The sequence below is a fragment of the Opisthorchis viverrini genome (genome assembly GCF_000715545.1).
Source record: "Opisthorchis viverrini unplaced genomic scaffold opera_v5_104, whole genome shotgun sequence".
Lineage (NCBI taxonomy): Eukaryota > Metazoa > Platyhelminthes > Trematoda > Opisthorchiida > Opisthorchiidae > Opisthorchis > Opisthorchis viverrini.
In genome coordinates this window covers 22,074-45,276 of record NW_008751762.1, presented here as the reverse complement: position 1 = coordinate 45,276, position 23,203 = coordinate 22,074, and the positions used below count along the sequence as shown (strand labels likewise).

The 23,203-nt window shown below is 44.7% G+C and overlaps 1 protein-coding gene across 1 annotated transcript in view; it reads right to left on the bottom strand.

Annotated features, from left to right (window-relative positions):
- Positions 1-1,064: 1,064 nt before the first annotated feature.
- The window catches only part of T265_13805 (hypothetical protein), a gene marked incomplete at both ends in the record, with an annotated part of 35,223 nt that continues 13,084 nt past the window's right edge, over positions 1,065-23,203 (bottom strand). Inside the window, 6 exons of the mRNA XM_009170617.1 lie at positions 1,065-1,346; positions 9,657-9,691; positions 16,302-16,484; positions 16,723-16,973; positions 19,135-19,376; positions 21,989-22,132. Coding sequence (XP_009168881.1) covers positions 1,170-1,346; positions 9,657-9,691; positions 16,302-16,484; positions 16,723-16,973; positions 19,135-19,376; positions 21,989-22,132 — 1,032 coding nt within the window. The remainder of the gene's footprint in view (positions 1,347-9,656; positions 9,692-16,301; positions 16,485-16,722; positions 16,974-19,134; positions 19,377-21,988; positions 22,133-23,203) is intronic.

Below are 23,203 nucleotides of genomic sequence, written 5' to 3'. Positions count from 1 at the left end.
CAGAACCAACTCTATTAGAAAAAAAGTTGGAACCGCTTGAGAAGTCATCGTTTCAGAAGTGTTTGGTAAACAATCAGTTTTTTTATTTGGACATTGTTTCACCTTTGACACAAAAGCTTTATCAAACCAAGTGAGCAGGTCACCAAGTTGGCCAGGTTTCAAGGCAGACGGAAAACCAATCAGTATGACGTCCTCATATTGGCGCACTAGATCAGTGTTGAGTGTCAATTAACGGTTATTGTCGGCTAGTGTAGTTGTCAAAATCTTGCGCTGATAGATTGGGGGAGTTTGAAATTAATTTTGATTGGGTTTGGTTCCCTAATCTTCCACTTCAATTGGTGATTCCCCGCGGTTGCCGGTGTTAGATTTCGTTGGTCTTTGTGGGCTTTTGAGTGTGCGACAATTTAGTTGGGGGTGGGGTGGGTTGGCGGAAACTCGGGGACTGCGCCTACTTGATGAGTCCCAAGAGGGGCGAAACCAGCCGTGGGGTTTCGAACAATTTCCAATCAGAACCAGTTTGAAACTCCTTCAATCTAGGAATGCGAGATTTTGACGACACTAGCCGACAAGAGCCGTTAATTGACACTCAACACTGATCTAGTGCGCCAATATGAAGACGTCATACTGATTGGTTTTCCGTCTGCCTTAAAACCTGGCCAACTTGGTGACCTGCTCACTTGAACTTATGAAGCCCTTGTGTCATAGGTGAAACGTTGCCCAAATAGAAAACTACTGACTATTTGCCAAGCCCTTCTGAAACGAAGACCCACGTTTAGTCTTGTGTCTTTAGGTTTCAAGCACATGATGCTGAACGCAAAACTTCGCGCTTATGGGAGGACAGTGTAGTCACGAACAAGAAACCACCATTATATTATTTTGGCCTCATTGAAACCGATTAATCCTGGAGGATATGTTTGTAATAAAGTAAATTAACCAATTCCAGGCTAGCTCATTCATCCATCGCTTTTCTGTTTTTATTAGTTGAACTGGTCGATTCACACGTCCACGAATTCTGCAAATTGTTGGTTAATCCCGGCCATTTTGGGGGCAACAAAACCGTTGTTCAAGGGTACTTGGTTTTTATTCTGTCACTGTTGTGTGAAACATGTTGAGATTAGGAAATAAGTCTATTTACAGCTGCTGTTTAATTACACCTCGAAAACAACCCGTTATTTCAGCACACCAAATTCATCTTCCTCAAATGCCTTTCGCGCACGACGAAGCTCTTCACTTAGCAGGAGAAGTTCTTTGACACGTGAAAACTTCTTGGGATCTCGTCGGACCAAGTAGAGCATATCATCAACAGAAATTTTCCCGGACCGTCCGACTTTTAAGGCCTTCCGCGTCTGAAAGATTCATTTAAAATGAATAATTTACTTGAAATGAAAACCGTTTACCATGATGCGGCTATCTGGAATTGGTGCGATAAAGAATAACCATCTTGTAGATAAGAGTATAAGAAACATGAATGAGGTTACTAAAAGAAACACTGAAAACACTAAGGACACACGGACACAATATAATAATTTGGTATGACATTAGAATAATCTGTGGGATGTGGATGACGCTTAGATGAGATTTCCTTACCAAACATCTGTAATTGTGCATTGTAACGGCCCTGATCGGAACCCACGCCATATTAATGTGATTCGTTATGCTGCAAGGGGACCGGTCCAGCCAAAGGGTGGAAGGTATACATGTTTCACTCTTGATGCTAACGTACATGGGGGATACGTCCGGAAGTTTGCAGGTTTTAAAGGTATTTCGACTGGTGGTTACGGACAACCGTTGGGTGATGTGATTGTGCGATTTTTGAGCTGACCTTCATAACCTGTCCATCCTCGTAGGAAGGCAGCACCACTGGTCGCCTGGAAGAAGCATTTTACTTAGTTCAACCTACAATCGCGGAGGACAGCACGATGACAGCTTCAAACCACCCCGTCTTACAGATACACACCGCCCTTCGTCTGGCTGTTCCCTTTTTGTCTTCTGATATGGGTACGCTTGTGAAACTGAGTTCCGTGTAGCCTGCAGGGTCAGTAAAGCACTCCATCTCGGAAAAGTAGCAGCTTATGGACGGGAACGTGAAAATCTTGGCAAGCGGAGACAGCAAACACGGAGTGAAATTTCTGGAAACTTGGGATAGGTTCGACCAACAGGTACGTTGAACTGGATTCAACTTACGCACCACTACGCGTAAAGAATACTGAAATAGACCTGACTATCGGATTGACAAACCAAGGAACAGCATCCTTCTTGAAATCACGCAAGCAACCGTCACGGCGTGGAATCAAGAGAGATCGAGCGCCGAGATCGCTCCAACACCGAACGCACGCGTAAAGAATACTGAAATAGACCTGATTATCGGATTGACAAACCAAGGAACAGGATCCTTCTTGAAATCACGCAAGCAACCCTCACGGCGTGGAACCAAGAGAGATCGAGCGCAGAGATCGCTCCAGCACCGGCCAACGAATGGAAGTAGGAGGCCAAAATTAACGGCCACCTGACCATTGGCCAATGAGAACACGGGATAGAAAACTAATCATTAGAGCCACCTAACCAAACAGCCAATCAGCTCCAGTTAACCACTCATCAAGTATAAACACTGATAAACCGTAACTTAACGATGTACTGATGATACCATTCCCATCGACGGTGTCGATTTGAATAAAGTACCTACGTCAGAGAACAAACATGAGCTACCGGAATCTTCCTCAGCACTAAGTAGTTCAGGTCCCGCATCCTTCAGGCGCCCAGCAGCCGTAAAAATCATAACACGAGGATAAAAATATTAGTAGTATACCCAAAGGGAAGTCAGCAGTCATGGATCACCAAGACAGGACGCCGAAAACCTCGCGCCATCTCGAATACAACCCAAACGTGGCATGGACTTGAACGGACTTCCAGCTCCACAGCCAACCCCACCGACGGCCATCTGAAAACGCGCGATTTATTAATGAAAACGAACAGCGTCGAATGTATCATTTTCAAAGCGCACAGCTATGTGAAAAGGGGATTCAACCAGTCAATTCCGAAAAAGGCCCCCAAGATAAAGGTGAGGCATGCGAATTGCGCGTAAATTCTTGAAACTGACAACGATGGCGTAACAACAACATGAGCTTCACGTTGCTGAGCTACAGTAGAAGGTATGACTATTGAATCTTACCCTATCCTAACCCAAGATTCTCCCCTGACGGCTAAAAATAATCACAATCATCTAAACAAGAATAGAGAACAAACGCTTAAAAAGGATCGATTAACTGAAGGGACCAGCAGAGAAAACGCACAATGATCACTGTTCTGTCAGGATGCCGTACTGTCGGTTGTCAGGGTAACCGACGGCTAAGCAATACAGACCGTGTTCAAAGCCATTCAACTATGTCAAAAAATTCTACATACTCAAGGTCAAAGTGGTCATGTGGTAGCCCCTAGTAATGAATAAGAAATAAGGAAATGTGACCCGGACGTTTAGAATATTCTTGAGCATGGTTTCCTCCATCAAACACCGAAAAGAAAAGATACGACAAATTACTTGGTAGTTGAACTGCCCTTAATGTGTGAACTTCCGCATTGTGATTTCCGGACGAAAAATGTGAACTTGAGTCGATTTGTCCAAATTGCTGCACTAACAGGCTAATACTTATGACCCATCGATAGGAACTTCTCAAACGCGGGTGATCTAAGTGATGTTTTTATGAGGTTCGGTTGTCGATGCAGCGGATCCGAGTTCTGTCCAGCTTATTGAACTTTGGGAATACTGGTGTGTAGGGCCAACTCAAGTTTGAATCCTAGGGTAGGTTGTTACGTTTGGTTAGTTAAAATATCCACGACTGTTGACTAAAATGCGTGTGTTGGTAGTTGCGCCGTTGCAGTAGCTTTAATTTGGTTAACAAACTGGATTGATTTACGGCGACATATAGTGTAACGTTTGTTTCAACTGTTACGGTTTCGTTCACTGGAAAATGAGAATAGACAGGCTGGGCCTGATAGGTTGACAAGCGTTGGATTGTTCCATTTGCGTGAGAGAAACGGGCCTACAAAAGACATAGCTTTGATGCGAAGGCGCCACAGACTGTGTAACTGAACCATGTGTGTCACGTCCAGCGGTGCTATCTGGGGAGCAATGAACTTATTGGTTAAGGGTTTTAGAATCTGTCAGTCCTCAGACTGTGGGCTCTCTGATATTTCCAACCAGAATATAACTGAGGCAAAAAAGATCCACAAGACATACAGTGCTTTGACGTTCGACGTCGTAATAAAGGCAGTGCCTCGGTTTAATTTTTTTTGGTCTGGTCCTCCTAAGCTAACGTTTTCAGCGAAAGAAACAAGGACGCAGTAGGTGTATTAGACGCCCAAAACCAGGTAAAAAAACACGTACAGCGCGTCGCAACGACTCTCTGGATGCGCCATTGGCAACCGTCATTCAGTGGATACTGAATCATGATTGTCTGTTGGGTCCACATTCTCTATCACTGAGAAATCGCCTAGAGGCTGGACCAGCAAGGGCCCATTTTCCGGCGAGTCACAGCTCTCATAGCTCCTTAGTCTTAGCGGCGCCTAACTGCAAGCGGTAAGGCGGCTTTGTTGCAAGATTCCGCCTACTACCCCCTCTTCGAAGTTTGTTGAGATAGCTCTGAAGTCGGGGCTCACTGGCTTGTGGATCCCACTGGCCTAGCGTCGCAGTCGTATTGTGTGTTCAGGCTTGACATTCAACGGAGCAGCTGACGGAATTACGTAGTAGTGCGGAGATCAAGTGTTCGGTAGCATTTCGAGACTCAACTCACCCAGTCCTTGAGACAGGATGTGCACATCTGTCGGCCAGATTTGGATTGTATGTAGGATTTAACAGCCTAGGCCAACTTGAATCTCATACAGGACCTTGCCGCGCCGGCGAAAGATGTGCTCTGATATCTATTTAAGGCGTCTGCGGAACAACATTCTCTAACCCTCGCTGAAGCAGCGTGCGGTCACACCGGGACACTGGATGAATATTTCCCTCATCCACGTACCTCGATTACCCTGTTGTAATGGATTGAACACTGATGCTATGCTGTTGATGATAATGATGACTCAGCTGTCTTTTCTTTGAGTGAATGGTGTCATAGGGCTCTCAAAGCTTCATCGTCTCTTTTGGTAAAACCACGAGCGTAAGTAGGCTTTAACGGGTGACTTAGACGCTTCACCATACCACAGGCAAGATTTGGGAACCTGCTCCCTCCCGGGAGTCACAGGTTAACAGACGTAATTTTAAGCAAGAGCCTTCATCCTGTGTGTTCCCGGGTGCCGTTTGTGAGATTGCTTCAGCACTTCTCATTTGGAATGACAATGTGTTCCAAGAAAGAGGCATCCATCGGCTAGTGATAGTGCACCAAGCTGGTCGAAGTAAGATCCCAAGTCATCTCGTGAGCATGTAGGCGGCCAGGCTCCCGGAATATTTGATGACTTGCTGCAGCACACGACGTTAGTCAGTAGCCTGACAGACCATGTCGGCAGTCACTGGGAGGATGCAACCTACTTCCGATACAAGGTGGTTCACCTCCGGTTTCAAAGCAATTGTTGCGGTTACGGTATCTTCTGCTCTTGCTCTGCTTGAATCAATGAGATGCGACAGTGTTGGACTGTCCGAGGCTGTTGGCGGACTAAATATCATGATGACATGTGCCAGAAGAGTGGTTCATCATGGGAGAGAGTTGACGGTATACACCGGAATTCCCTTCTTCGGGTAAAAGCTGCAGTGAGCGGCTTGTGGTCGGTCTACAAGGTATAGTGACGGTCGTAGAGCATTTATGAGTTTTTAACGGCGAACATGATAGTCAAAGCTACCTCTTTTATCTGAGTGTAGATGAGCTGCATGTGCAGTGGCGTATAATTGTGGTTTCGGCGCAGGATTCCGCCTTAAAGACGTACATTGCCTAAACAGCTTACGCTGTGGAGTATGACTAGCTCACCCATCGAGAGAGGTATCTTCCTTCTTTCTAAAATAGTCTGGCGCATCTCAGAATTGTATGTCCCATGTTCCCTCAGACTCGAGCGATCCTTCAAAAACATGGATGATGAGACACTAAAGGTCTTCGTATAGTGTGCGTGGAGTGGTCAGGTCTTTGATAAATCAGACTACCGCAGAATACAATCTAATCATAACAAGTTTATTTTACAGGTGTCGGCGGTTGACAGAAACTGTCCTGGTATTGCCAATTCGAGAAGTGACCTCACCTCTAAACAGCCCATTAGGAGTTCTAAGACTGCCCAGATAAACGAGTCTAACAGTATCTACTGACCGACTAGTCCGTAAGCATTGGATTTGGGTTCGAGCCTTTCAAGTTTTGTGGCCACACTGTGAACTTTGCATATGTACGGACACCACCCGTGTACTCAGAGCCTGTGCGTTAACCCCCCGGAAGCGCATCAACCCCCAAGTTATCAGAGAACAGAGGAGATTCAAGCGGCGCGTCAGCGACTAGGAATCTGTCGTGTAGCTGCAATCTTTGGGGGCTCAGCCATCCAGCTCCGGCGTTCGCATTACCCACAGGGATAAAAGTACCTGTATTTCTAGATAGTCGAAACAGTTGTGACAGTTTTCAATAGAAACCACCTTTCGCAGCCTCGGAAATGCTACCTGTAGAGGGTATATAGTGACAGAAGATTATTTTCCGCTCCGTTCTGTACTGAATCCAATTGGATAGACAACCTTAGAGCGCAATGGCGACTACTTACTGAAATAGTAGTTAATATAACAATACAATATACGGATAACAATATGTCATACATATTATATACAATAAGGTAATACAGTACGTAATATAAATACTCAGAGTAAAATAATAATAAAACGGCTTTATACACAGCTCTCAGCGCAACTACCACACCATTATTGAGTGCCCTGGGGTCTGGGGGAGATTGGGAAGTGGGAAATCAGTTCCGAAGAAACGAAGAGCAAAGTCTAAGCCCTATTCGGGAGAGTACGGACACTGAAAGTAAGAGTGTGAGTCCGTGTTTGTTAAACATCTAAGCTGTCTGATTTTACTAGGCATCAAAACAGATATGAAGCAATAGATAAGTTATGGACAATTGAATGGGCCGTCCGTGTTTGTTAAACATCTAAGCTGTCTCATTTCACTAGGCATCAAAACAGATATGGACAATTGAAATAAGTTAGTCGGAGAGAGCTGTGAGTGAAGAGGGGTTGCTGAACAAGTGGCTTCGAGGACCAATCCGAAGAAGAGGGTTGTTTCAGGTGCCACGAAATGGGCCTGCATAGTCGGAGAGAGCTGTGAGTGAAGAGGGGCTGCTGAACAAGTGGCTTCGAGGACCAGTCCGAGGAAGGGGGTTGTTTCAGGTGCCACCAATTGGGTCTGCGACTTATTAGCCAAAGTTACAAAGCAAGCGTACTCAGTATTTTAATAGCGGATCTTATCGTTGCCTTTGACAGAAGTCTAGACCGAAAAGTAGTCGGATAGCAGGGTTTTGGATAAACAGCCCCGGAGCCCATGACTCAACGGTTCTACCAGCTCAAACGTCCGAAGGTTCAAAGAATAAAGCATAAGCGTTTCACCCCGGAAGTTAATGCACGCGGCAGGTATGTTTGGAGCCACATCGAATTCTCGAAAGGCTGTAACCGTTTTGTATTTGTATGGGATGAATCGCAGTGGTCAGCTTTAAATGTTGGGCGCTCGGAGTGCGCGAACACTACGTCGACCTTCTTGAACCATCTTTTCCTAGGGAAAGGAAAAATCCTTGCTTGCACAAATACGGACATACTAGTCCCACGAAGAACATATTTTACTGCCTTCAAGCTCCCGTTGCATGGGACGAAACATCACTTAAAAACCGTCTCGTAATACGACTACTTGTTATACGGGAGCTGCTTGCTGCTCTCTCTTGGACTATCCAGATCGGTTTAACTCTCAGGAACGAAGCTGTCCATAATGGAACCCGTAGAATAAACGCAGTGCTCAAGCTCGATCACCAAGCAAAAAACAACCCATCCGTAGGCGGAAGAAAATTGTAGTACACTAGGGAATTAGGATCCGATCGTCGGAGAAAGATTTGATAAACAATCAGGGGATTGCCTACCAAAACTTTGTGATACGATTATTTCCCGACCAGTTTCAAACATATTTCAACTGAGTTAAGTCATTTTGACTTTAGGGAAAGGAGACTGAAAACACCTATCAAGATAGTGTCTACTCTTAATCCACCATCTAGCTGTCATAACAAACGCTTCCGGCATGGAATGTATTGTTTTCGGTGTCGCGCAGAAGGTAAGCACGTCATTCGATTGCGAGCGCCCGAGTGTCTTTCATCTAAAGTCTCTTCGATGAAGAATTGAGAGATAGAGGCAAGAGAAACATCATTTTCTACATCCAAATACAATACCCGTCTTCAAATTTGCTGCACGTCACAAATCGAGAATGGAGTGATGTTGTATACACACTCCTTCGTTAGACACCCCTTGGAGATACATGTTTAGGGACCGCTATTTAGCTGGAGTTCAAAATGGATCTACGTGGACATATATACGATGATTAATTACCATTTGAATAATGTGTTTTACGGCAACCTCCTCTAGGACTGCAACCGTTTCAGGTAACGGATTCTCAACATCTCCAAAAGCATACAGCATCGATCGAACTGGAAGAAACCATAAAGAAACGCAAGGTCTACGAACTTTCCCGTGTGAACATTCGTTTCCTGGCTCGGTCTCCGGATGTATCCTTTTCTTCGTCATCTTCTAAAAGCTACAGGAAAAGGGGAATTGAGCTTTTCAGATGATTCAGACGAGGAAGAATTTATGGCTAGCAATAAAAGCGTATGGTTCCGAAGGAATTGAGTCCAAAAATGAATTACTGTGCAGAACGATGTTGGACACACAAACATACCGAGCACACTGAATTGCAACTCAGCTGCCACGTTCCCCCAAAAGATTAATAATCAATGTATACATTCGTCCTTCAGTTGTACCACACTTTCGGTGCCTAAATGCTATGCCACCCGAAGGAAGCACGAGGGCTGCGATACTGCCAGGCTGCCCAAGCCAAAACAGGGGGAGACAAGAGGCAGAGGTCGGGTTCGAACCACGGACCTCCTGGTCAGTAAATTCGCACTCTAACCACTTGGGTCATCTGGCCCTATGCATTCAAACAAAAGAAACTCCAATTAATTGCTTGCTTACAGCTTTTCACCAATTTTTCCACAGATCCTCTTCCCAACCCCCTACAAGGGAATACAATGTCTGACGGAGGAATAATAACATAACCATCTAGTTGGAGCGTTCAGCTAACCTGGTTACGGTTACCAGAATAAAGGAATCAGACCTAAAGGAAAGTGAGACAGTATGAAATCTCGCTAGTTCAAATGTCCACTGTTTCATTCGATGAACTGAGGACCTGGACCACAAGCATCCTCAGTTGGCATGACGCACCTCGTGTCATATGAGCTGGCGTTGATCAACCTCAATCTCTATGCACAATGTGTGAGTGCAGTGAATCTATTAAATGGACCGGTGATGAAGCACACGGAAGAACCGGCAGAACGGTCGATCACGCGCGTAAATCTGAGGAGCAGCCAACACCCGATGGGAATTAGCGAGAAAAATCATGAGGGCTGGTGAGCCAGTCGAAAATAGATGGGCCATAATTAATAAACTAACTTACGTCAGAAGTGCTGAATTCTGTATCCACCATTTGAGCTAAAAAGGACAACAAAAGACCGCGGTTGTACAACCGAAAAACATGTCTCATTCACCAAGTGGCAAGTATGATTTCTTTGTTTGTATAAAAGTTGCAGGTCCCGTGAATCCGTGAATCAAATTAGCAAAAAAACTATTCCGATCAGTAAAGGCACTGACATATATAAGCAAACGTATCCATGTTATTATTCCCACGATGACCTCACAGCACAGTTAAGAAATATGAAGCTGAAGCAAATCGTGGATTCTGTCTCACCACCAATGGCTTGGCTAATTAGTGAAAAAAGCTCATCTGGATATTAAGCTAGTGTTCATGGGACACCCATTCACGATACATCGAGATGTATACGATTACTTTTCCGTCTCCGAAACCTGATTTCGATTGTGCATCAAGTCAACCTAAATATCAAGCATCTCACGCGCAACAAAGGAGATCCACCCGAAGAATGTCTACTGACATCACGGAAACACTCTAAAAGAATGATAGGATTGCGGCTGTAAAAGTACCGAGTGATCAGTAAAAATCGGACATTTCAATAGGCTGAATTACGAAGTCACCTCATTTACATGCCACATCGTAGAGTATGTGGATGAAAAAAATCAAAACCAATGAGATTAGCGAAAGGGAACACTGCACCCTAGGTTTTCATTTTATGCCGTCCTATCAGGTAAACCTGTTGTTTTCGAAAAAGTTTGGTGACAATCGGTAGATTTAAACCTGTTGTTGTTTGCCAAAACTGAAATCTACTTTTTACCCAAGAAAGGTCTGAAAAATTTAATATTCAGTGATTCAACATACTAGTTCGCACCAACCGGAATACGCTTCAGTTCAAAAGGTCGACACCTAAAAGATGAAGCGACACAGGTGTTGTGAAATGGGATTTGAATATGCTGATCGGGAGAAAAGGCAAAGCGAGTTGCCTCGATCACCCAATGCAGAACACAGCATGCGTACCAAACCCGGCCAAAAAAATTAAAACTATCTACATACCAATGAAATTACGCAGGATAACCTTCCAACAGGTGGAAAATATAGACGCTTTTTCATTGTTGAATGGCCAATGAATTGATGGCTAACATGTCTACTCATGCACATATTCGTACAAACAGAGCTAACTTTTGCGCAGAATGTTCAAATTAACTATCAAAAGCAGAGTCTTAAACAGAATCAATTAGTTAAGTGATTTCAATCGGTTTTACCGTCCTGACTATCCAGTTGGAGTCTTCTACCCATCTAGTAGGCTCTACCTCCCGGAAGGTATACTCTTCTTATCAGGAAAATGTTTTCACCTCATGATCCGTTCCATTGGATCCGTTCCAACATGCTAGCCAATCTCTCGCTTGCGCTGAAGTATGTTCATTATTGCCCCCAAGAGAGTATGATGACTTGAACCCAAATGTCCTTGCATCATGAAGGAAAGCCTGCCCCCAAGAGGGGTGCTTCCGAAAGGAAATCATTGCGGCCACTCAGATTTTCTGTGCACATTCCAACCTCTACTCAAGACTACTTATGGTTTTAGCTACTGAGCTGGGGCGACAAGGGGTATGAAGTTAAAAACCCTTGAGCTGGATGCCAATAATCCCATCAGCGTTACCGATTCACTGAGAGGAATTGCTTTAACGCTTTCATAGTCCAACTGTTAGCAAAAGAAAATAGCCATTCTGCGTAAGTGGCATTGTAGAATGCTCATACAAGCATAAATGTGAATCAATGTTCAATGAAACAGTGCACTTCATTTCCTGGAGAAAAACCCGAAATGAACCGCGGTAAATAAATCTTCCTGCTCAAGCACCTTCGGGGTGCCGTCCCAATCCGCAGTAAGCGTACAGCGCACTGAAGGTATTACCCGAAAAATGTGACGGAACGCTCACGTTCTGATAAAAGACAAATGTGGCTAGCCCATGTACCCAATGAAGATGCAAGTTGCGCAGGTATCAATGAGAGAGTAGTCTATTCCGCAGAAGTGGACAGCAAACGACAAATTGCTGTGGAAATAATAGACAACCGCGCAAAGTTGCACGGTAAACGTGCTCCGTAGACTTATTTGTTTCTCCTCCGAGTGTTCCGACGCATGCAACTATCGTATAACTGATTAAGAGGGTGGGTAGAGGATGAGGAAGCTACATCGTTATTCTCTTCTTCATTTGCTCATTTTCAGTTTTATTTCAGGTCAATTAATAGAACACTCTTCAGTTTATTCCTTAATGTCAGTTAGTGTGTACTCTGGTTGCACGGTAAATTATATATATGCACTGAAGACTCGTTAAAAGTACACTTTCTGGAACATCGCAAACTAGAAGTACCGCCAGGAGTTTGAAGCTGACATCTCATTTCTAATGAGAGATGTTCACAGTCAGCTTATAAGACATTGTAGTGTACAGTGGCAGAGTCAGGGGACTTACGACGATAACTCCGACAAGCGAAATAGGGGACGACTCTAACGACTGAACATAGGTTAGTAAACGTAGTACCTCAACCATCGGGCATCAGAGCGGCCTCCAATGCCCATTTTCGAAAGTGTTGACCAGTTCCTAAGCCAATGAATGTACTAACCCCAAAACGATGGTTGGAATTCCATTACCTGCATGTCTGGTGCAAAATTAATCCTCCATTACCTTTCGACCACCAGGGATCCACAAAGTCATCATTTTTTACAGCCAACCTGAAGTTCTGTGCATCCAAACAAAATAGCGTATCCCAGGAAAGGCACACAAACAAAAGAAAAAAGTGCAGATTTTACTTCGCTACGATGAGCGCTAAACAAGCTACGTCAACCATCAGTTCCAAAGCGGTTCGACGGTAATAAATAAAATCGTGGACAACTTATCTGTTTTAAAGTGATTCCTAATCGGTAATTTCATGTCTCTGCTTTCCAACTGCTCACATTGGGCTCCACATGAGCCTGTCAGGATGAAAATTAATGGCCTTTGGTTTCCTAAATTAGATGTATTGCAACAAGCACGAAGTTCCCCACTCCTCCTTGTCATATAACTATTGCAAACCACGCGAGTTGCCTCAAAGTGTTAGCAGTATGACAGTCGCTTCTGCTACGCGTATGTGCCTATTCCGTTTGAGATTATTCATCGGTTTCATCTAGAACTTCTAGAACTGCCCGTCAATCTGCTGGTTAATGATTCGTACGTTGCATTCACGTTCATGAAATAGTGAATCAAGCTCCATCTTCTTAGCAGTGGCCAGGTTACTTAATTAACTGATAGGACGGAGTGCGTGCGTTCAGTAAAGCCGAAAGCCGTGACAAACGACTTGCCGTCATGTAGCCGCTATCTATCGACTATATGTTCTAATTCTGAACACCATGTTGTCACACTTGAGCATTCATCACCGAAAAACTCAACTTATGCAAAAAAAAATCTAGCATTCTTGAAATCACTGATCCTAGATCCGTCGAGCCTTGGACATACCCTGGGTAAACATCACCATCATCATCACTGTCAGCTGTAAGAACCGCGTACTCGTCGTACACTGGTTGTAGCTGCCACAGTTTCGTTCACCGATGATTGGGGGGGGTAGGTAGCTGCGCATTGCACGCGCGAGCTGGTAAATTGGTGCATAAATCCAGCACTGTCAGTGGGCTGTCAAGCGGGGGGTGGAAAAGGAGCTATGCATTGAAGGCAATAGCTTTGATGCATGAGCGCCATTGAGGGCGCGACTGGGCCATGTCTGATAATGTCTCCAGCCATTGATGTGGCCCGTCTCGGGGTCTCCTGGGTAAACAGACTAGAGTAACTCCAAAAAGCAGTTCAATGAGTGTGGCATGCAGTCAGCCCGAGCCTCTTTTCAGTCCCTAAAACATGCAATGACACCAGAAAAGAATATTGTTCCACCAACAGGAACAAAGGATGTAGAAGCATTCGTGCCAGAGATGCGTCTAAGAAGGGAGCTGTTGAAAGCATAACTGCAGACGACAATGGCGGTGTCGAACAACATCTTCAAAATCATGCTACACGAGACTGACAGACCCCGAAATTAACTGACTACGCCTCAACTGCTCAACTCAATCAAAAATTAAGCAAACACCTGAATAAATGTGTACAAGATGGAGTAAACTGAGGACAAAATATCAAATCGCTTCGGTGGTGTAAGGTCAGACGATGAGTGACGACCTCCTAATCTCACTGCGTTGAGTATTTACAGAGAGAAGTTGAAAATCCCAAACCCGGGAAACCAGAACATCGTTCAGAATGTAACCGAAGCAAAGAGTGATTCAATACAACGAACGGTTTACGCGACAGTCTTTTGGCACGACTATTTGGGAGGGGGGTTCACAAAGCGGACCGGCAGGGTAAAGCTGCCTGTATATAGCAGAAATATTTACATTCTACGGTATATTATTTTCCACTTGACTGATACAGAGAACTTAGCAAATGAGAAGCACCGGTTGAAGGCGAAAATGCATGGACTTCGGTTGAGAAGGGGCCTCCAAAGCATCGCCACAACTAGTGGACTTGTGGTGTGAAGTCCGCATTAGAATAGGGTAGAGTAAAACGAAGTGTGAAACAGAGGAAAGATCAGAAGGATAATACATTAGTTGTTCAGTCTCGGCCACCTCTCGGTGCAACAACAAGGGTCATGAAAATGAATCGTAGTTGAAAAATCCCCAAAGAAAGATGTTGATTGCTTGGGCAGAAGCTCATATAGATCCTAAAGTCATATACATTGAGGATGGGTCACGAACGATATCGGCGATCGAAGGCAGGGAGGGGTTCACAGCCTGAGTATATAAATCCCAGCCATAGTAGATCACAGCCATCGATGCTTTATCCTGAAATTCATTGTTTATTCATTCATTCGTTCGACCAAAATTATGTTTCAATGCAGCAATCTGGTGGGGAAAAGGGCTAAACTTGCCCTTGCACAAATGGAATCACAGCAGTTGGATTGGCTGCTTAGGACTTCAAGTACCTGATAGGAAAAAGAGACGGAAATCAAATATCAATGTAGGCGACGTTGGAGTTTTCGTACGTTTATGATTAGCGAGGGTTGTTAGAAAGGGTATCCAAGGGACCGAAATACCGTATGTATGTCAGGTAACTACATTTGAACACGAGTTTAGTAGAAACAGTTGTTATTGTGCAGTGCTCTTTCTCTCTGAAATGACTGCAAAAACGCCCAGCAACTTCGATCACGTCCGAAATGCAGCCATATGAGGGGAGAAATAGTCTAAAATTAGCGGGCATTGTGCACTACCGCACGGCCATGATCAAGCAGCATGCGTTTAATATAAAGGGCTTTAGATGAAGACGGTGTTGTAACACTGTAAAACCAATCAAGTACAAAAGTCGGGATCATAAAGCGATGAGTATCTCGAGCACAACAGTATACTCGACGTGCCGCATTGTCTAACAAAACTTCAATTTTGCATCAAGAGAAGCCAACAGATCGAAATTTGTCGCTTAACGCGGTATATAAATGCGTTAATGCAGCTTTTCCAGTCAGACTAGAAGTTGCGTGGTTCTCTTCAGATTGCTTGAATGAGCCGTTCACTTGTAGGCTTCTCAACCGTCTCCGATAAGCTATCAGGTCATACCCTATCTTTGTAGGGCTTTCTCCAAGTCGTCTGACATGGTTTCAAGGTTGCATGGTGCTAGGATGATAGTGACAATCCGCTTAGTTCGGAATTTGCGTGAAAACATGCAATGAACACATGGGTAAAGCTCACTATGCGACCAGATCATTACCGACCAATCACACAGCTCCGCTGCATAAATTATGTATGAAAAAACGCACAGGTCACCCAACACTGATATGCACACGTAAGCTCGCAGCGTGTTAGTACGGTGAGTTGGAATAACATAATAATCGTCGCCATCATTACCAGAAGCAGCAGCAGCTTTAAAATACCGCCTACCTGTGCAGTGTTTATGGATACTACAGTTTCGCTCACCGATGATCCTGGGTGAGAGGGGCAGAGAGCTACGCATTGGAGGCGGTAGCGGGTATAATTGATGCGTTATTGCATGGGTGTCAGTGGGGAAGGGTGAAGGAGAGTATGCATTGAAGGCGACATCATGGATTCATGCGCGCAATTGAGCACGTGATTAAGTCATGTCCGGCAATGACTCTAAAAGTATTTAGCTTACTTCGCCGTCCAATCTGTTCGCGAAGTGACGGTGTTGCGAACGTGTGTGAGTCTACCTCCGCCTGTTCGCTTCACGGTGGGAGTTTTCCTTGAAACACCCGACTCCTCATTAGTTCTGGACGATCGGTTGGATCCACGCGGTGCTACATCCGTGAGCAGGTAGTTCAGATTCTGCGAAGGCTGGACTGAGCCGAACCACTTGCCTGCAATGAGCAGCAGCGAACAAGCGTCAATAGTGAATCGCACGTCGGATCCGAATGTAGAGAGCAATACAATTGTGTCTACTGGGGTCATAGTCCGTAAATAAAGACAGTTGCGGACATTCAGCGGCGAAGTATGAGATGACAGCCAACTTTCGCGCCACAATCAGGCTTCCATAAAACTGACATTTTAGTGAACATGAACAAAAATCATCTGTAATAAACACCTCTCCCTGGTTCGGAGAGGTGCAACTTAATCGGTAAACTTGTTTCCACTACGGGATAAATAAGTGTGGATTAAGTACTTACCATTGAGCACAGGGTCCCCTACGACGCGAGATTTTGCGTTATTACCGTATCCAACATGTGTTCGGTAGGCCGATTGATTGGGTTGTCCCCTTGGCACACTGAGTGCGGTTCGGTGTAAAATCGGACCACTGGTACCGTTCGGAGCTCGTCTGCCATGAGAGGGAAGTTGTCGTACAGGAGGTCCTGAAGATTTAGGGATGAGACAGATGGGATGAAGTGCACACTTTCGATATCTTCATCAGCCTAGGACGTATATACAAGACGATAAAGTGGTTAAGATGTTAGACGACCTCAGTCAGAAGTGAATTCAGTGACCGAAGGTCATCATGTGGTTGGCTCAAAGAACTAACGCGAGGAACGAGACTAAAGAATAGTGACACAAGGTGGTTGAAAGAAACATGCAGTTGAAGATGAAACCCACCAAAATCCAAAAATCCCGAAAATGGTCCAGTAGAATATGGATTAACTGAATCAGGATGATTTTCCTTGTGCCAGTCTTTGAACAACCCGGTATCTGGGGCCAAAGGTGGGCCGAGTTTGGTGACATGACCTGGAAGGTAGCGTGCTTGAGATTTGTAGAATGATGAAGCTGAAACATGCTGGCCTTTAAAAAGTGGATGCCGACTACCGTGATTCAAAAGACCGTTGCCTCGCTTGATGAAAGATACGGAACTGCAAGAAATTGGCACAAAATGGTAAAGGCACATGCAGCACTCTGGAACAACCAAATGATTGAGATGATGCGAATAATGCGAACAAACACCTTAGAAAGAACAACAATATAACAGGGTGACGAACGGGGTGCGCAGAGAAGAACGAAAAATGCATAGGAAAGTAACCAGCTGCCTGAAAACAAAGCAAACATTCGGTGAACTACCGAGGGAAGGATTGGTTGTAGGTCGTTTTCACATGACGACCTACGAGTTCATTACTGCTACTGCAGCAGACAAGAAAGGAGAACCATGAGTAGAAAATAACAGCAGGCGGTCTGAGGGCAGGAATAACTTCATATCACTTGACTGCCTAGCATAATACTAGTAGGAACAATATCGGTGATTAGCAATAGCTGGAAAACGGAGCGGAAAGTGGCGCATCGGGTGGAATCAACTTTTATGATGACGAGCATCAAAGAATACAAGCAGAAGAACAAGACAGAACACTGCCCACTATCACCATTGTGTGTTGTCTCCTGAAACCTCTACCTCAATTGCATTTCCCCTCTAATGGTGATAGCAGTTTTGCAATGACTACGGCAGAAAGTCCAATACTGGCTGCAGACGGTATCATCGTAAACACGACAATTATGATATCTACATTCATCTGTTTGGATATTTTAAAAAGTCCGGCTATAGAAAAATGAGACACCCGTTCACACAAGTCAGTTGATCTGCCACTATCACACCAAACTACTACTACACATTAGCAGATTAAGTACCAAGTCAGTTTTATAAGCAATAGTTCCTGGCTCGTTTTTGTAGACACGGCTCACTAGAGAGGCTAAACTTGACGAAACGGGGCTAAGACCCAAAAATCTGGGTCGACAGAACAGCATTTGTGAAAACTAGCAACCGGACAATGGCGATATGCCTCCTTAAGGGCTTCAAACCATGTCATCGAATGGAGCGCGAAATTCCAACAGCCACCCGATGAAACTGTGGTGTTCGTATCCTGCTGAGGGCTCAAAAACGTATACTCAGAACACCAAAAAAGCTATAGACAGAATCTATCTTGAAGAATGTACGAAAATGAAAGCAGCTTCTACGTACACTTCAACAAAATACGGTGTAAGGTGAATTTTAGCTGGATCTCTAGTCAACCTAAAGTTAATTTGAAAATAAGTGCTTATCGCAACACAGGCACCATTTGATGTTCAGGTAGGAATGGACTAGGTCTGCATGATAAGCACCAAGAAGGACAAAACAGGCTAAGTGTTGTCCAGAGATCTCAGAGACCTAACAAGTACAGCATGTGTTCTACCTTGCATCGCGTCTGATGAGACAGTGTCAGTATGAAATATGATTTCCTACTATTAATCTCCATCCGCATATAAGAACACGGACCTTTTTATGATTTTCCGCTTCCAACTTCCAGATTCTACAGAAACTAAACAACCCCGGTGGTTTAGTTGCTGTAGTATATCGGGGCTTTCCTTCTTCCTGATCCACAGAACACGCAGCTCCAAACAAAGTCGCTGTTGTCGTCTACCTCCGGGGTCGGACAGTGCAGTGGCGCAACACAGTTCGACTCCATATTGGTTGGTTGTCAGGTAACTGACAGAGTACTTCAACCTTAATCTGGCTGAATGTACGAAATTGCTCACTCCGTCCACTATACACAGTGATGAGACGAGCAATTCGTAATTGGACGGTGATAGACAGTGAAAGCTAATATTAGGATTCACCTAATGCGTCCACACTGAGTTGTTATGGAAAAATCTTCAATCCACAAATTCTAGTGGGTATCAGTCCGAAGGAGCCCTAACAAACGAGCTTATTATCATCGACTTGCCATTAATTTATGTTCCGACTTGCGCACTAAAAGTTTCACAGCTGCGTAGAACACTAATGCGTTTTCCACGTAAGGCTGCAAAAACTATTTCGGAACACCTCAATAACCGGACTGGTCATGTACGTATCCAAAATCGGACTATAATAGGTGTAAACAAAGCTGTCGTCAGTAGGTGCGAGTGAAGCATATTGTGAAATCGGTTGTGGATAGTAAGAACGGACGAGGTTGTCAACTCTGGCTAGTCGGAATGTCAAATGAAGTGGCTGGATGAGAGGCAAGTTTGCACGTTTAAGGATGATATTGTGTTCACTAAAACCCTACTCACTCAAGTATTTCGTCAATATCAAGAGGGTAGCGCTTTGGGAGTCCAGTAACTTCATTTTGCGACCTTGCGGCAGCAGAGCGTCCTTCGTGTCTTTCTTTGGCCTGACGCGCCAGGTCCGGTAACTCCAGAAAGGGCGAGTCCAACTTGGACAACACATCTGCGTGCAAAGGCTCAGTCGAAGCAGAAGGATTCAGAACACCCAGATCATCACACGTGCGACAGGCAAAGTTATCATTTCTCTGCTTCGGGAGGTAAAGGGGAATGAGGAGACAAACAATTATACAGGTAAGTCGGCTAGAAATAAGACGATGAGAAATCGGTTCAACGAAATTTCCTGGGAAACCTGACGCCTAGTCTCAAGCCACAACGCAAAGTGGATGTACATCACAATGAGCACCTCCATCGTTCGCAGCCCATCAACTTATACGTCAGTCGTCATTTGAGAAGCTGACCGGCACTGGGTCAAACAGTAAGGTTCATGGACTTCTTAGGTCGTCAGCATCAGCTGCAAACCATGAATGTCCATCACGATTTTGTTCGCCGATAACGTGGAAGACAGAAGCCGACGGCTCCACATTGAAGGTAGTAGCTGATACTGTCCGTGGAGGAATCAACAGATACAGAACTGGGGAAGCCACAGCTCGGAAGCATGTTCGATAGTGCGCGCACAACTTGACCGTTTGTCTACAACCCTTGGTTTGCCTAGTCTCGATATGTCCATTTGAGTAACAATCAGCAACGCAGCTGAGTTCGTTGGTGGTGATTGGTGCAATCCACTGTCAAGCCATGGCTTGACCTCCTTGACTTTTTTGCAGCTGCGTTTAAGTGCGAAGGGAGCTCTGAGATAATCGAAGTCGGCAACCAGACCAACGACCAGGCAGCGCACCCATAGTTCGCAACAGTGCATGTACACTGCGTAGTGTTGAATAAGTATCCATTATGTCCACGTCTTTACGGACTTAAATACTTGGAGAGACCAGACTGAAGGCGGTTGGTGCGAAGAAGAGTGCTGTATAGTCCTGGTCTGTCAGTAAAAATAACGCGTGCGAGATGGTTCGATCGTTAGAGCGCAAATTTAGCAACTGGAAGGTTCCTGGTTCCAACGCGACCTCTACATCTCGACTTCTGCCGTCTAAGCTTGGAGCAGTATCCCAATCCTCGTGCTTCCTTCAGGTGGCATGGTGGATAGGCACCGAAAGGGTGCTACAGCTGAACGCTTTATCTTTATCTTTATCCATTACAAAACGGCCATTGTATGTTCGCTTAGGACTACGTTCTCACTCCCGAAATCAGTTGAAAAGGCTTTTGGATATGCGGAGAAGTGTGATCTGAAGACAGGAAACGTGGTTGGGGAAGGCGGCTTGGGTTCCGCAAGCCAGTCTCTGACAATCAATCAGGCCCTCAAAAGAACGGAGCGAGCCTTTCTGTTGTCCACGTCTTTATGGACTTAAATACTTGGAGAGACCAGACTGAAGGCGGTTGGTGCGAAGAAGAGTGCTGTATAGTCCTGGTCTGTCAGTAAAAATAACGCGTGCGAGATGGTTCGATCGTTAGAGCGCAAATTTAGCAACTGGAAGGTTCCTGGTTCCAACGCGACCTCTACATCTCGACTTCTGCCGTCTAAGCTTGGAGCAGTATCCCAATCCTCGTGCTTCCTTCAGGTGCATGGTGGATTAGGCACCGAAAGGGTGCTACAGCTGAACGATTTATCCATATTTATTTCTTTTATCACAGTGGTGGGAGATACAGACCTCGTCTCAGTAGCATGAGATGCATTATAGATTTGAGGCACTGAGTGAAAGGTGATTTGTTTTCCTGGAAGTAAGAATAAGCAACCAACTACGCCACTCTTTCGGTGCGTGGCTGCGGTGCACTCGAAGGAGGCACAAGGGCTGAGATACTATTCAGGTCTGTACATGAGTAGTCGAAAATTCAAACCTACGGACTTTCCCATCAATTGTTTCCAGCCTTAACGGCCAAACTATCTCAAGCTCGCGTTCTTTTGGTGTAACGCTATGGTTTTTATGGTTACCAAGCCTAACCATGAACAGAAGTAATGGGCATCCTATTCAAGGTTACAGAGGTGGCTTAAAGGAGCAATGAACCTATAGATTTTTCCTTAGTAATCTCCACAGTATCACGGAAATTGAAATTTCTCATTTGATCTTTGAGGGACCCAAAACATCCAAACAAGCACTAAAACATATACAATACGCTCATAAAGAGTGGAATCAGATAACTACGAGAACTTCAGTCGCAGATGCAAAGAATCGAGAATTGATGCGCCAAAGGAGGGAGAAAAAAACGAAAAGCAGAACCACCCCAGACACCGCTACATTTTCATAAAGTAAACTACTCACAAGGTTGCTGAAAACTCTTCGACAGCCCATTACCGGTTTCGCCCTTCTTGGGGCTCATCAGGTAGGCGCAATCCCCGAGTTTCCGTCAACCTTAAGTTCTACTTGAACCTCGCTACATTGTTCAGGCGACCCGTTTTCTGAATAAAGTAGATGACACCCCATTGTGTTGTTTGGCATTGTTGAGATAAAGTGGCACACTGGAGCCAGTAGTATTCCTGTCTGTCAGTGACCATAGCATGTAGATCGATATCACTTAGGAAAAGCTAGCAATAGGGATATGGCACATACGGGTCATCAATGGTTTGGATAACGCCTACGCACCAATTCCTATCTTCCTTTTGCCGTCAGTGTGCATTTCCAATATTCTGAAAGTCCGCATCATTCATTCTTTCTCATACTACGACAGAAAATAACACGTTGCTTTAGCATAACACTATTCAAGCATTGGCAAGTTACCAACAGAGTATGAAAATGTGGGGTCAAACAAAAAATACCTGTCCCATTGGTGCAACAAGTTTTTTGGGGGGTCTGGAATCCAAAAGTTGGTCGAGATCCCAGTCATCGATGACATCCTGGAAATCCGGATCCGCCAATCTTCGGCGACCCAACTTTTTGTCCACCGTCCCACCAAAAAGTTCCTGGGTAAAAATATCAAGATAATAATCAAGATTTTAAAACCTTTGAAAGAAACTAGGACGAAGGGTGATCAATAGGAAGGGCGACAGAGCCAACAGAGACCATAGAGCACGGATCGGCTTCCAACCGGAGAATTGAGTTTTGGATTGCCCACTCACATCGATAAAAAGTGAGAAGAGACGAATTCCTTTGATTCCATCGCACATTGTGCATATATGAAGGAATAAAGTAATGATCTCGCCAACTGATCTCACATTACTCTTTTCGGGTATCCCTCCATGAATCAATAGTTCGACTTGTAAATCCGGTCAGCTAGTCCGTTTTTAGTCTCAATCACCAACCCGATTCGTCACAGGACTAATGCAAATGAGTTTTGTCTGTGATTGATGGTGATCCCTTAGGTGCACCATATTGTGGTTGGGATATAAATGAAGTACTATGTGGACGGGATTCCGATGATGTTTGGAGACTTCCAGCTAGTCTGACAGTGCCTTAAAGGCGATCATATCCCTTGAAAGATTTTGTCTGTTGCGCTCCAGAAAAATGGCGAAAATCGGACACATCCTGAACATAACAACAGCATTCATTCCCAAGCGCGTGTATCCAAAGGAAAACCTCCTCGGATGAATGCTACAAGGAATGGACAACTCACGAGGTTAGGAGCGATTTCCTGGGGTTGTTCTTGGGACCATGTGCACACGGGAACATCAACCACCTACATACCCGTAAGAAAACACTGCTAATTGGTGGCTATCAAAATAGCCTACGGCAAATGGTGATACCAACGTAGGACGTCTTTCACAGCTAATGCAGTACGGAACATGTGAGACCGCTATTGTTTGAGCGTCACATGCCCATATTACCCATCTGTATCTGGTTGAGTTCGGCATGGTCGTATACTCTGACTGTCATGTTCCCTAAAGATAAACACCACTTCAATAATATTTACCAGAATAAAATTATTCAAGATTAAACAATGCTTTTCCTCCCTGTTTGTCTTCCAAATTGTTTCAAAAATTCTGATCTTGGATTTCCACAGCCTATGACTAGGGCCACTTTGTGCATGCTCCAAA